Raw genomic sequence first — 15,656 nt, forward strand, 5'->3', positions numbered from 1 at the left:
CGATGCTTTTGTTTTTTCTTTTTTTTTTTAACTGAAGCTGATTCAACGGGTACTCACTCTCTGTACACAACGTACAAGGACTATGAAATTATGTTCCACGTTTCCACTATGTTGCCATATACTCCAAACAACAAGCAACAGGTAAAGTGGACCATGCCTACTTAAAATTAATTTTTCCTCCATCTCAAAAGTAGCCGAACTTTTAAAAATGTAGGACAACTTTTATTTGTTACTAGTGAAGAAATAATTAAATAGAAGACAGTCCTATGGAGAAAAATCTGCCTGTGATGTACCTACAATGATCTGATCTGCTCATCTTCCTGACACAGAGAGGGCTAGTTTCACTTTTGATACTTCTGATTTTTAAAGTGTTTAATGTGAATACTGTGCAATAATGTCAGTAATACGTCTGTGTTACATAAATAGGAGTTCATGTCTTATGTCAACAGGATCATAGTGCGTTTGATGTGATTTTTTCAACCTTCTGCAGCAAAATCCGTTGCACTTTAAGGATTATATTCAGCCTGAAATTTATTAGGTGAATAACTGACATTCCAGTACTTGTCATATAAATCTTCAACTGATTCAGTTTCCAGCTTGAAGGATTTGGAATAAAAAAAAATGAACAATAGTAATTTATAATAATGACAAATAAATAACTGAAAATTGTGAAAAGGCTGTGTTTTAACCTATGAATCTCTTTTTTCTGTTAAAGCTTCTGAGAAAACGACATATTGGAAATGATATTGTGACAATAGTTTTCCAGGAGCCTGGAGCACAACCATTCAGCCCAAAGAACATTCGATCCCACTTCCAGCACGTCTTTGTCATTGTAAGAGTGCATGGTCCCTGTACTGACAGCGTTTGTTACAGGTAGCTATCCCTAGTTTCACTGAAAACATGGAGTTTGAGTGCAAAGGGAGGTGTCATTCTTCTTTTAAATTCTCAGTAGGGAAACATAACGAAAGATAGGTGTCGAGGAGATTTTGGGTCATGTGAATTCAGAAACCTTTTTAAAAAGTAGACACATATGAGTATGTAAAAGAAACACACCCAATGAGGAAATTAGTCCTGGCAGTATGTGTGTCCACACACACACGTATATGTACATATAGAATCAAGCATTTGGGAGTGGTTTTAAAATGCCATTTTCATTTCCTTTCTATTCTCTTCATTAAGAGTATGCTAGAAGAATATTTCTAATTTGATTCTTAATAATTCACTCTTTTTTTTTTTTTTTTGCATCTGGGCTTATATTCCATTTTTGAAATTAAGACAGTAAAAAAGTATGACTAACCTTTCAGAGAGAAGCTAAGATCTAGGAAATATTTTGCCTTCATTTCATATCTCATTTCATTCCAACAAAGAAATTCCAGAGCATTATGCAACAAAAAAACCAACTTGGTGTGACCTTAAAGTCAATATGATTAAAATAGAAAATGGTAATGGATAGTAACTATAATAAAGAATTGCAAGATGAGATTCCTATTTAACATATTTTTAAAACCAAATTGAAAGCATATAGAAATAAAGTTTTTGAGTTACCCTTCTTTTTATGATCAGTAAAACTTCTTACCTTTGTTATGTCCTGAACTCTTACTGTATTTTTATTTTTAGATATTGACTGATATCAGCAATCTTTTCTAAAGCTTCTTTATTTAAAATATGAGGTGTCAGAGTAATTGATTTAGAGTATTTATCTTGAAAATGAGGTAGCCTTAGAATTTACTTGTCTTTACTGAAAGACAAACGTTCACCTAAGTGTTTCATTCAGTCAAGTGCTTATTTAGAGGAAGAGCTGAGACTGCACTGTCTGAGGTGGTATATTCAAGTTTTTCAAGTAAGTATAGTTTAAAGGCTTTTTGCTCACCTTAAGTTTTTGGTAAAGCTCACGCGGCACTTCTGGAACTGATGCTGAACTTTGTACATGCATTAAACTCTCCTGGAGCAGACATGTTCATGTTGATGCCCATTTTAAGGCAGCTTATTGACAAATTCCACTGCTGCGTAATTTTTGTAGACGTAGCCTGTTCTTAAACTTTAGACTCTTACTCTGTATGGAAACTGATTTTGAAGTAAAGGGAAAGTAGGAAATACATCCACAAGGGCTACAGATACATTTTCCATTTGTCTTGGGTATTACAAACACAGATAAAGATCTGCTTGTGGTTATTATTTTAAATAATACGACTGCATATTTTCCATTTCTTCCTTTTAAAAGGCATGGGAAAGATTTATACTTGCTATACTGTAATAAATTTAAATATCTCAGGATTCTATTTTGGACCTTCAGCCTACTGAATTGCTTTCATTTTTCAAGTCTTCACAACCACAAGGGCTGGAACCTTACTGGTTGCTATTAGTGAAGAAAATATCAGAATTTTAGCTTTAGCGATGCTATAGGCTTAAACTTTAAGGGGAGGGTGAGCGGGTATGGAAAAAAACCTGTGAGTGTCGGTGTTCATTTTGATACAGGAGACCGCCAGAGCATTGTATGTTCTGTATACTGTCTTTAAGATTAAAATCCTTTCTTTTCTTATCCTCTCAGTGCAAACACTTGATTTAAATTTATAGAATTCCATTATGAAAAGTTTTTCTAGGAAACTTTTCAAAGTAAATTTGACCTCTTTTTGCTGAATTATTTGGAACACTTTCATAGATTCATAATTCTAGACAAAACAGGAAGCCGTATAGCATAAAAATGTACTGGAATTTATATTAAAAACTACATAAAAGGAATAAAATCAAGCACTGTCTTGGCCAGTGATTCTCCCTCTCAACTAAGATAAACAATATTTCAAAAGCCTGGCTTCTCTGTCAGCATCATTCACTTTTTAAAACTTCTCCTGCATATGTTAAAGATTAAATTCTTATGCCTGTGATTCATGATATTGAAAACCTAATCAAACAAAATGTCACTGGTAGTTTTTCATTACATCCAGTAATTGTGTTTAACGCTGAGGCTTCTGTCTCTTAACAATAGACCCTTTAGGGCCACTGAAGATGATCAAGAGTCAGATGGTTGCATCATGAGCACCCCCTGTTGTATACTTTTCGATATATTTGAAGCAAATATAACAGTTGATGACATCTTTCAGTATTAGTTGCCAGAAAACATAATTAGAAAAACCAAAACCAACAAAACCAAACAAATAAAACACCCCACCACCCAAAAACAGAAAACAGGGTTAAAGATTGTGTAACTTAATTTTTATTTTTGGTGTTTCTGTGTGCCCCCACACCCCCAAAATGAACCCTTTGCTAGTATTTCTGCAATCTCAGTTGTTGATTTTTGGGTGCATTTCTCTGATTATGTTTAAGGATTCAGATAAGTTAGAACAAAGTGTGAAAATAATACCCACCAGTCTTTCAAATGAAACACCACATACATTTCTAGTGTGCTCAAGTTCCATCCTGTTTTTCTTTATGAAACTCCATTGCCGTGATATTTTGGCCAAATATAGTTAATGCTTTTTCAGATTCAGTTATAGCTACGTAGCAAATCATATTCAAACTGTTGGAGCGTTTCTTGTCTCAAAATCGTTGAAGTACAGCAGTCAGTCTCTTCTTAGGATGGACTGCTAAGTGAATGATACTGGACTGGAATGGCAAATCTTCAGTGATGCCAAACAACTCTCATCCGCTCTGTATCAAAAGAGAATTGACCAGGGAGAATAGTTAACCTCATCGGCATTGCCTAAGGCAGTCTTTTTGTCAGTCCATCACTTTGTACAGGAAGTAAAAGGAAGAGTTGAAAAAGGAAGCATCTATTAATAATATATGTCTCCAAACTTCTAAGAAATTTCTTAGTTCAAGTGTTTTTGGAGTCTGCTTGTATCACTAGCTTGCAATATCAGCTACTGCAGTTTTCAGTCCAGAAATTTAAAACATGATTAGTAGTGTCATGTATATATGCATTCAGTCACCAGAAGATGATTCTCTCGGTGCAACTGGCATTGTGAGACGACTTTATTGCCTTTATCTTTTTAATGCTTCCATTTTATCTATATTTCTGGTATTGATTTTTACACTTACATTGCTTTCAGATGAGCCTTTCAGCTTTAGGTAGCTAAATTATAAGATAGCCTTTGTAATAGTGTGTATTAGAAATTTTCTGTTTGTAGTGAAAACAAAATTCAGAACTGCCATACGTGAGTGATTAGTTTATCAAAAGAGCACAATTTTGCACTTGAAGTTCTCTTTAAGCTGTGGTACTGTGAATGGCTCAGAAATGCCTAGATGCAAAAATAAGTGGTAAGGGGGGCATAATCTCCACACCAACAAGATTAAAATATAAGTACAGGCATATTGCTGAGAAAAGGAGAGAAAAAATGAGGGCTTAAGGAAAACAGGAAATGTGTTTTCTGTATTCAAAACCCGGTGAATTTGCATACAGTGGAACACTCTGCTTCTTCCTTTTTCTTTTGTGTCTTAGTGTTGCTGTAACAAGATCCAGAGATGTACCATCCTTTGGACCACCTATTCCAAAAGGTGTCACGTTTCCTAAATCGAATGTGTTCAGGGACTTCTTACTAGCCAAAGTCATTAATGCAGAGAATGCTGCTCATAAATCAGAAAAGTTCCGTGCGATGGCCACCAGGACCCGTCAAGAGTACTTGAAAGACTTGGCAGAGAAGAATGTCACCAACACACCTATTGACCCTTCTGGCAAGTTCCCCTTCATCTCACTTGCTTCGAAAAAGAAAGAAAAGTCCAAGCCTTATCCAGGAGCAGAGATCTATAGTTCTGGTGCTATTGTATGGAGTGTCCATGCAAAAGACTACAGCAAGGGTATGGAAATAGACTGTCTCCTAGGCATCTCTAATGAGTTTGTAGTCCTCATTGAACACGACACGAAAAGCGTGGTGTTCAATTGCTCCTGTCGAGATGTGATAGGGTGGACTTCAACGGACACAAATATCAAAATATTCTATGAAAGAGGTGAATGTGTTTCTTTGGAGAGCTTCATCAGCAACATTGATGATATCAAAGAGATCGTCAAAAGGCTGGAGGTTAGAATGTATTCTCTTGTTTGGTTCCCCTTCTTTGCTTTCTCCTCTCACCCCATGGCAGAGTAAGGCTTCAATTTGAGTAATGTTTGGGATCCCTAAATCTGTTCTAATTGTTTATCATGAAATCTATACTTCCCTGCTTTTTATTTCTCAAATGCAATATTGCTTTCACTTTTATCAGATATCAACAAACCTCAGTTTGGTGTGTGTGTGTGTCAAAAATGTCTCAATATATTAAAACCAAAAAAAAGCAGGGCCTTCAGATGCATAAATTACTCCCACACAATAAGTACAGAAGTGTTGCCTTATTTCTTTTCCTTGTTTTCCTTTCCTTCTCTGTTTTATAGGCTTGTTGTATCTTGTTTCAAATGAAGCTGTAATATCCTTGAGACTGACTTATTACATTGCCAGCAGGGTGCAGTCCCAATCACTATTGCAACCTTCAGATATTCTCAGAATGCATGTGATAAAATGCAGTGAATCATGGTATCTGTCTATAAAACATCTGTCCATGCTTATTTTTTATCCAATTAAGTTATGAAAGAATGTGTTATGTTTTGCTGTCTTTCCTGTAATTTCACAACTGTAGTTGTATAATGACCAGAAAAAAGGGGAAACCATGCCCTATTAAATTGCCCTTGACGGTATTCATGCTCATGGTACATAGAAGAGTTGGCATAGACCCCAGTTTACTGTGCTTGATAGCTGCCTGCCACCACATTCTGACTAAAAGTAATCTTACAGTTTACTCAAACAGCTGGAGATGTAGAATGGTTGGTTGGTTACCGAAGTGTCAAATATAAAGTAGAGATGCTTGTGTAACACCATATGGTTTTTCTGTTGTGTGCTGCCATGTATCTCCTAAAATTTATATGGTCTCAGTAAAAATTTCAAGACAATTGGATAATCGGACTCTACTGAAAATTCTAGCTTGAGTGATGAGACCCATTTCAGATGATTGTGTACCCAGGACTGTGATATATATTCCTTGATCGTGTCCGACCATTGTCTTGAGAGTTGGTTGATTGTACAAAAATGGAGCCCTTAAACCTCTATTAGCACTGAAGGTCTCTCCATGCATTAAATTCTGTCTTCATTTCAATTCACAGCTCGTGACTAAGGGCTGTGAAACAGTGGAGATGACTCTGCGTAGGAATGGTCTGGGCCAGCTTGGTTTCCATGTAAACTATGAAGGCATTGTGGCAGATGTTGAGCCCTATGGCTACGCGTGGCAGGCAGGACTGCGACAAGGCAGCCGGCTGGTGGAAATCTGCAAGGTGGCTGTGGCCACTCTGAGTCACGAGCAAATGATTGATCTGCTGAGAACATCAGTAACAGTGAAGGTCGTCATTGTCCCTCCGTATGAGGACTGCACGCCACGCAGGTATTGTATAATAGCTATGTTTGGGCTGAAATAATATGTTGATTTTTAGGGTCAGGGCGAAAGAAACACCACAGAATAAGTGGTAACTTCCAAAAAACATGGCATAGTTATAATACAGTATCCAGTATTGTAAGGTGAAAAAGGAGGGCAGGAAAAATTGCCCATATTCAGACTAGAGACCCTACAAAATATTAATTGAATACCAGTTTAATAAAATCTGTGAGGAACCTCATGTATCCTTTAAATTCCATGGAATTTAACATGGAAATCAAACACCTTTTTGTTTACAGTTGTGTGTTTATGATACATCAGAATTAATTGTACATTTCCCTCCCTACTTTCCCATTTCTTGGTAGTTTGCAATGTCTGTGGATGTAATTCTTGAAAGCTAAGAATAGGCTTAAATTCTCTACTTTCACAAATAAGTAAGGCTGTAAATGATGAGAGTTTATCAAAGGTGTGGATCTGGTCAGAGAAATTGCCGCAGATAGTAATTCTTCTTTACTCAGTAGTAGATCTTGCTGCATCTCTCTGGCTTCTCATCCACGTTAAGCCTGAGGCTTGTGTCAACTGTATTATTGCTTTTATAGCTTTAAAATGTTGCTTGATCAGAAATAAGCAGTAATATGTGCTTTTTTTGTAAATTGGACATTAAGTCCCTCTGGTTTTCCTGAACTCACACAAAAGCTTTTCATAATTTTTTCTGTTCCCATCTGAAATCTCTGCAGTTGTCTGTAGCGTTCAGCCACATCACTAAATCTGATTCCCATATTCCTGACATCCCGTATTAATATCTTGCAAGTGCTATATGATTAAAATGGAATGATCTTTAATAGACTAAATTTGCCTGCAGGCTAGCTCAAGGTTTAGGCTAGATTTGCCAAAAAGAAGCAAGTACAGTTATCAAAGTTCAGTGTGTTCCTTGCAGTGAGAGACTGGCTCACACTGCTGTTTTCTAATCAGGAAATATCTTTGGTAGGGGTATATGCTAAATCTGTGTATCCTTAAGGTTGGGGCTAAACTTCATTGCATATTTATTACATTGATATGAAATTGTGTCTCTGAGCAAAGACCTTGTACTTGCATAAAAGAAGAATCCGTGTTTGTTTTTACTGTGAACCATATTAACTCCTTTTGCAACTGGTAGCAAAACAGGGCCAGAGAGAAAAGGAGTTTTATTTGTCCTTTAGTTGTCACTGGAAAATTGAATACATGTCAGGGATTAAAATGAGCAGTGGCATAAGGTCACCCATGAGGTATTTGGAAAGCTTTTGTACAGTATTTAGCAGCCCAAGCAAATGGAAAGTTCAGCTGCAATCATAGCAAAAGGATTAGAGCAGAAAAATCTGTGTGGAAAGCACAGATCCTATTATTCCTGAACTAAATTAAGTACAGCCAAAAGCAGGCTTAGCTTTAGTATATCCAAACCCATAGCAGAAAGACAAATTACTGTACTTCTTGAAATACTATACTCGGCATCAGTGAGTTTTGTTGTTGTCTTGTAGTGAGCAAATGTTCATGGTGAGTTATTGCCTAGTTATAAAATTTCATAAAGCAACTCTTTATCCTGCTTGCTGTGTCCAAGATCATTAAGGTTTAGGAACTGTGGCTTGAATTTGTAGGTATCCTACATACATTACCAGAGACTCAACTTAAATCTTTGCACAAAGTAATTTCTCTTTTGGCAATCAGTTTTACAAAATTGGAGCCCTTTCGTTGTGTCCCCTGGAGGTCATTTAGTATTTCAGGAACTTCTACAGACCGTAACTAAAATGAAGATCAGTTCTGCTTGGTATAGTACATTCATATGAGAAGCAGTCCCTATCCTAATAAATCGGCTGGCGTGAAGTTGGAGGAAGAGCAGGGGTGCCATTAGATAAGATGGCTTGCCAGCAGGCACATGTACAAGGTCAGTAGCAGATACAAAAATATATCCAAATACCCTGATTCACAATCTAATGCCCTACACAGAGGCGGGCCTTCTTATGGTTATATCTCTACTAAAAGATGGTCGTTAAAACATTGCCACTAAACTAATTTAGTGGACTGATTGCTGACCTTGAAGTTAAGGACACAGCAGCAAGAAGATATTGTGTATTCTTGCTTCTGAAACTGTAGCTATCTCTGGGGGAAAAAAAAAAAAAGAGAAACCCAAACAACTAAAGTATGTAATAGCTAGGAAAAGAGTAGCAGAGACTTAAAATAGGAAGAGAACAGAAAAAACAAGAGTATCGAGATTTTAGTTAGGTTGTGAGTGGACTTTGAAAACAAATCTCCTGATCATCTCCATCTACCATGGAGTGGTTCACATCACAGAGTGCCCTGGGAGCACACAGACATTTCTTTTCAGATGAAGCTGAATTACACGTGCCTCAGAAGCACACCTCCTGCCTTCCAGCTGCTAACTTAATCTGCAGGTCAAGACTAGAGGATAGACCAAAGTAAAACCACAGAATGTGTGTAGTGTGGACAGCAGAACCTCAGCATCCCCTTTCACTTCGTCTGCTCCTATTAGACCGCACAACTTGCTAATGTCAGGATAACAAGTTAACTGTTTTGTTTTGTAGCTGGGAAGGGATATTGATATCTCTCAGCACTAACAGTGTAATCACTTAGAGGAAGAGCTAGAAGTAGAAAATTTTGTACTGATTGTTTGTTTTGCTTTCCCATTAGATAACGATGTGTGTAAATAAACAAAGTAATCACAATAAAAAATTCACTTAAGTAGAGGTATTTACATTCGTCAAGAGAAGTACCAAAATTATCCTTACCGAAGTTCAAGGTCACATCTACTCGTCAAATCCCCTTTTCAATGTATGTGGAAGTTTGCCCTGCATCTTACGTGGACTGCATTAGCTTATGTCCTATTTTACTCCAATTTTTATGCTGTCCTGTTCCTGTACATCCTCAGGAAGCAGAGGGCATCATTTGGGCTTGGCATCCACAATTTTTAGCAAGTGTTTTGTTTTCATAATGTGCAAATTTATCAGCTGAGATACTCCAAAGCCAAAGATGTTTAAAAATGAAGTGTAATGCATTATTTGATGGAAATATTGTCTTTTCATGGGTATCTGTGCATCAGGAAGATTTATCTCAAAAAGAACAAACATTTTGTGTCTTATTTGTCTGTGTGCTGGCAAATTCTAAAGCCCATTACTTCTTTAAATTAGGAAAGGGAGATACCCTTCTAGCAGATTTTTTTTTTTTTAGCTTTTATAACCAATAATCAGCTGAATAGTATCAAAACTAGTTAAATACATGTTTCTAAAAAGCAAAATCTTACAGGTACTGTTTCATAGAATTGATTCAGCTTCTGTCTTCAGGTTTCTATCCTTGTGAACAGGATATATTTATTTTATTTTTTACAGCAGCATGTTAAATTCCTTCATTTCCAGGAGTTCTTCAGAAAACTACCGTATGCCAGTGATGGAATACAAAGTGAATGAAGGAATGTCGTATGAATTCAAATTTCCCTTCAGAAATAATAACAAATGGCAGCGAAATGCAAGCAAAGGACAGGGACCTCATGTGGCTCAGGTACCATCCCAGATACAAAGTCCAGTAACATCTAGGATTGGCTCTGGAAAAGGAGAAGGGAAAATGCCACCCCCAGAACGAGCAGCCAACATCCCACGAAGCATCTCTAGTGATGGGCGCCCGTTGGAGAGCCGGAGGTACGTGTGTTCTTCACTAATGGCTTTACATTGCTGCTCAGAATCATGTCTGGAAAAAAGCACAATAGATATTATCTAAGTATCTGAAGACTCCTTTTAATCTTGGTTTTAATGAGCCAAAAGCCAACATGAATATGAGCGAAACAGTAGCCAAAAGGAAATACCTTTCCTGGCATGATTAACCACAAAATGAAGCATTACGGGGTTGTTAGGCTACATTTCCCTTTGTTGGGTGGTATGCTAAAACTGCTGTATGGTTATTAAAGTTTTAAATGAGTTACAATTGAAGTTTTAGATCTAAGTGTTCCTGGACTTCTGGATTTTGAAGAAGTAAATCAGAATTTTAGCTTGCTTATAGACTTGGTGGAATCACCTAGAGCTCCCAGGGCAGCAATAGCATCCAACAGGGTGTTTAGCAAGAGAATTAGCGTACCTAAACAGCAAGAAAGCAGAGAAAGCAAATTTATCTGATTTGTGAGTTTCTGAACATTTTAGGCCAGAGAAGAGATTGGTTTAAGTTTGCATTTCTCCAGGGTGATTTGGGTTTTTTGTTGTTTTGTCTTTTTTAAACAAGAAAGTGATTATTATTAAGATAAAAGGTATCAGGCACATCCTGTCACAGTATTTTCATTCTTTCATGGAAAAAGATGTATTTGATAGTATTCAAATGAACTGCCATTGTTTTGATTATCTATACAAATCTGTCACTGTCTCTGCATTTACAAAGAGATCTGTTGAGGGAAACAAGCTCGTAGCTTGTATTTCTTATTTTGAACAATTCCTTAAAAAAAAAAGAAGCTGTAGACAGATTCTAATCACACTTTACGTTGCTGAAAAATATAAAGCAGTGGAAATAAGACGGATATTGTAGAAAATATAAAGAGTTCTAATGAATTAACTGAAAGCATTTTTCACATCTTGAAGAACTGGGGATAAAAAAAAACAGTTCAAAGATGGTACAGCCAAGACCAAGAAACTACCAAAGTGAAATTGACATTTCGGTGTAGGACACCTTGTTAAGAAATTGCAATAGTTGCTAAAGACTTCATTTTCTTACTTCCTTTTTTATTAGACGCTACCGTTAGACACTATCATACTTCTGCACTCAAACTGATTAGAGAGTGTCCCCCCAGTTGTAGCTTTATTTCAGTTCAGTAGATGTGTACTTAAAGCTCCCATCAGCGTGAGTTGCAAAAGAAGATTTGCAACACTGAAAGCACTAATAATTTCACAGACAACCTGATAAATTTGTCTGTGAAAAAGGTTGCAGAAGCCAGTGAGACACCGGACTTAGCTCTCTAATGGTATATTTGGACCAACATAAAAACTGCGTGGCTTCATGCCATGTCTGCCTGTTACAGCTGAAGACAGGCAGATGCTGAATTTGAAGGAATAGGAGCTGGGGTGATGGGTTTTTTCTGCTCTCTCCAGTGCTGTAGAATGTCACTCTGAAATTATGGAAGGCATAGCAATACCTGGGCAAAGTTTGAGGCAGTGGCAGAAGATCAGATGCAGTTGAGTTGCTGTTTTTTTTCAGGCACTTCCATCTCTCCATGTTATTAACCAAAGAGCTTTGTCTGGAGTCTTGAGTTGGCTGTTCCCCAACTTGTGCCAAGGAGATTGAGCCTTTGGCTGCACTGAGAGATGGGTTATTAACAACTGTGGCTTTCTTCTGCATAAAATCCTATATGGGCAACATCGCACACCTAAAGCATCCAAGATTTTGCCAGTCACTGAATGCTTCTAGAGGGGGGTTACGGCCTGACAAATGTTTGCAAAGTGAAAATTAAATTTCCATATACTCAGCATTTGTTTTCAAAAAGTGAAACTTTAACTTTCCATTTCCTTCATTTTCAAGGCATGTAGCTGGGGTTTTTCTCCTCTAGACATTCTTTTAAGTATTTTCATTATTATTATTCAAAAAGGGTTCTATTGGATTTTTTCATCCTTAAAAGTATATTATCAAAGTAGCTTTTAAGTTTGCCTGGGAATTTTTTTGGATGCCTGAAAAATGTCTTCTCTCTTATCTTTCTGGTCTGCTAAACATGTTATTCTTGGCTGGATCAAGTTTAAATATAATAGCAGCTGCATAAGGGTAACATGTTTCCAGTTAAAGTGAGGAAAAATACATTTTTGTCATTTTAAAGGACTACTGGAGGGGGAAAAAAAGGCATTAAGCTTGCTCCAAGACTCATTTTTATTTTCTCTGCATGATAAAAGAAACCTTTGCTTTTGGGCAAGTTGAGATACTTCTATTCTCATTGTGTAAAATCTCTAAAATCAACAGAGATGAGATTTGCGTAGCCCTCTTAACTACTGTTTCATTTAATTTTACACCACTAACTTTCATACTTTCCATAGTGTAAAAATCAGCTATGAGGAGGTGCTGGAATCTGAGTGTTTCTGGTGCAGGTCACAGCGACGGTGTTCCGCTGGCCTTTGCTCCCTACGATTTATTCTTTGCTCAGCTCTTGGTTGGAGAAACGGAGGACCAAGGATAACCTTGTAATATGGGTACCGGCATCTGTACTGGTGGTCCCTGTGATCCAAAAAGGGCCCTCATTAACATGGTTATAAACATGACCCCACCATATACAAAATGGTTACTTTGCAGTAACCAGTCTCTGCAGTATTTATGTTCTAGATAGAATTTTAAGGAGTTTTTTGGAAAAAAAGCAGCTGTAATTACGGCTCATTAGCAAAGCAGTACAGATAGCCTAGATTTCCTTACTACCATTAGAGCTTCACTTTCGAAAAGGAGGTACTAGCTAAGTGTCAGTGGGGCTGGAAACTTACCTGTGAAGCTCAGCATCACTAAGTCATTTCAGTACAAAATTAAAGCTGTAAGCTCCATTTTAATCTTTGGTTGTGGTCTAGATATCACTAGCTATCACTTGTGTCTCTGCGGTGCCAACCTGCAGTTCAGATTTGCTGATGTTTGATCTTAATACTTAGTTGGAGACTGGAGTTGGCATTTATCCTTCTGTGCTCTGGCCTTTTGACCGCACGTTCTTCATTTAGGGAGCCAGGCGCAGTGACGGTGGTGGCAGACCTCGTCTGCCACTAAGAAACAGCAATCTATAGTTTGTGATCTATGTTTTAAGGGACGTGGCAGCTGAGAAAGCCGTAGTAAATTCATCCATGTGTCTCTCTGAGTTCCGAATCTGAGATGATTTTGGAACTAGCGCTGGTAGCCGTTGCCCAGGAGAACAGAAGGTCGGTACCATCGTTAGCCGTAACTCCAGAGGGTGGGATTTCAAAGAATGAAACAGAGGCGTTATAATATTTCTGATGTATCAGACCTGATGTGGTACTCCTTTTAATGGTAACATATCAGCAATAAATCCGTGACTTATATCAAGTATTCAGAAAAAAAAACCCTGAAGTTTTGAGGGATTTAGTTTAGACAAAACCAGCCTAACAGACAAGGGTTTCCCTCTTTGAGTACAAAGTGTTCTCGGAGTATTGGGAGTACAGGTGTAACCCTTTTGGCGTTACCTACTAGTGATATCTGACTGACGATCACTTTGTATAGCTAGCGTCTCTAAATATGAATACTGAGTGAAATAATAATTTTTGCCCCAGTTGATATTTTCACTTTAGTCCATTTAACAATGTTAAAAACAGATAAAAGCTGCATTACTGGTCCAGAGAACAGGGGGACTTCACTTCATATATGGGAAAATATCTTGCCTCCCTGGGGGACCTGGTATTGTAGGTGGGAGAGTAACTTGCTTGGCAGTCTGCTGAGAAGGCAGACAAATGCCCAGTCCTCTGCCTCATCAGCAGAGTACTTAAACTTGCCTTTATTGGTTTGTCCTCGTGTATCCAACTCACTAGCTTATAGTTCAGTTCTCCCTGTTTCTCATACTATCCTGGGTCCTTGAATGTATTAATGATTGATGTGCATATTTGTAGGCAGGAAAAAATAACCAAAAGTTTATAAATCTTAAAATGAATCTCTAATGTTACTGCAACATTAAAGACTGAAAAGTCTAATAATGCAAATGCAATAAATTCCAAGTTATGGCTTCTTTCACAACATTAATTAGTCCACACGGGACCCTATGTAGCCTATAACCCAGAATAAATATCAGAGTGATACCATAAACCACATATATGTGAAGTACGTCAGAGCTAATGTTATTGGAGAAGATGTCGTTTTAGAGCTTGATATTATTTTTTTTCTCCTCCCAGTTTTCAGTTTTTGTTTTGTACACTTGGTTTCCAGACTTACTAAGAAATAAATGTGCAGGGAAAGGAGATGAGATAGTGTTAGATGATAATCTCTTTTTAATTAACTTATCGTAAACTGGAACCAGTCTTAACTAAAACTTGATTGAACAAACGTTTGGGAAGAGTGCGAACCAGTGAGCAAAGCACGCTGCTGGACTCATGCACTTCACGTGCACTTCAGTGCTGTTCTGGATGGAAGCTCAAGGCTCTAACTTGCAAATTTCTGAGCACAGTCAATATTTTAAACCAAATGGAAAACTGAATTATGGCATAACTGCAGTCAAGCACTGGCTGTAAAATTCCACTGCATGGAAGTATCAGAACAATACTCATTGAGACTGCTCCTAAATCTTATTGAGGACTTTGGAGCACAGTCTTGCCCTACACCTGCATGCTTCTTTGAACGATGCCTGTGTGTAGTCAGTGACAGTAACTGTACCAGTAGTAGTTTATGGGTTAATTCCTGCAGATAGATTCTAGTTTAAACTGTTTCCACATTATATAAAAATCCTAATCTGCTGCTGCCTAGCTTTGATCAGCGACGTTTTTCCTAGTATAAACAAGCAGGTGTCTGTGCTCATCTTGCCACCTGTCAAATGAGCATTGTGGCACATGCACTGCCTGCCTCACAGGGTCTGAGGATTTCTTACTTTAAAGTTTTTATCACATTCGTCAAATTAAAACATGTACTAACATGAGATTATATATTATGCATTTCCTACCGGCACCAGGACCTAGAGCTGGATGTAGCCGTGGAAAAGGAAAGGTTTGTTGGTGCACCTGGCTGGATGGCCAAACTCGTGTGTTCCAAAAACACCTCAGTAGAGCCATGCTGTGTCATTTCAAGAGCTGATCTCTCCTGTTTGGCAGCGGCCATCAGCAGGGACCAGGGAAAAGCATAAGAAATGCTTACAGGTATAAAGAAAGGATCCTTACCAGGTCGGACAGTCTCCTGGCTGGCTGCACTTTGAGATCACCTGGGGCCAGATGGACCTGTACTGCTGTGTTTAACAGCTGTGGATGGCAGCTCTTCATCCAGGGGCCTGCTAATTGGTCTCTTGATAGTTCCAGGTCTCCTAATTGTTCTTTTGTCACGAGGGATAATGAAGAATCGTTGTTTACTTGGTCCAATATAATTCATGTTTGGATGGATTGAAGCAGATATGGTAAAATTCTCTATAATCTGTGCAGCCATATAGGCTGTTCAGTGTTTCTTCATACGGAAACCAGTTTCTGTCTCTGGTTGTTCCATTGCCTACGTCTATATCTTTTCTTGTTATAATACATATTTTCTGAAATGCAATGGTCAAATTGAAGAAAAGTACTTGAGAGGGTGTACAATGTGGTGTG

The 15,656-nt window shown here is 37.8% G+C and overlaps 1 protein-coding gene across 10 annotated transcripts in view; it reads left to right on the forward strand.

Annotated features, from left to right (window-relative positions):
- The window catches only part of SIPA1L1 (signal induced proliferation associated 1 like 1), a 219,324-nt gene that overhangs the window by 168,059 nt on the left and 35,609 nt on the right, over nt 1-15,656 (forward strand). For all 10 annotated transcript variants that reach the window (XM_063331426.1, XM_063331427.1, XM_063331434.1 and 7 more), the window contains 5 exons: nt 38-141; nt 716-873; nt 4,436-5,012; nt 6,122-6,396; nt 9,792-10,070. In XM_063331426.1, coding sequence (XP_063187496.1) covers nt 38-141; nt 716-873; nt 4,436-5,012; nt 6,122-6,396; nt 9,792-10,070 — 1,393 coding nt within the window. The remainder of the gene's footprint in view (nt 1-37; nt 142-715; nt 874-4,435; nt 5,013-6,121; nt 6,397-9,791; nt 10,071-15,656) is intronic.

This window comes from Chroicocephalus ridibundus, chromosome 4, assembly GCF_963924245.1.
Source record: "Chroicocephalus ridibundus chromosome 4, bChrRid1.1, whole genome shotgun sequence".
Taxonomy (NCBI): domain Eukaryota; kingdom Metazoa; phylum Chordata; class Aves; order Charadriiformes; family Laridae; genus Chroicocephalus; species Chroicocephalus ridibundus.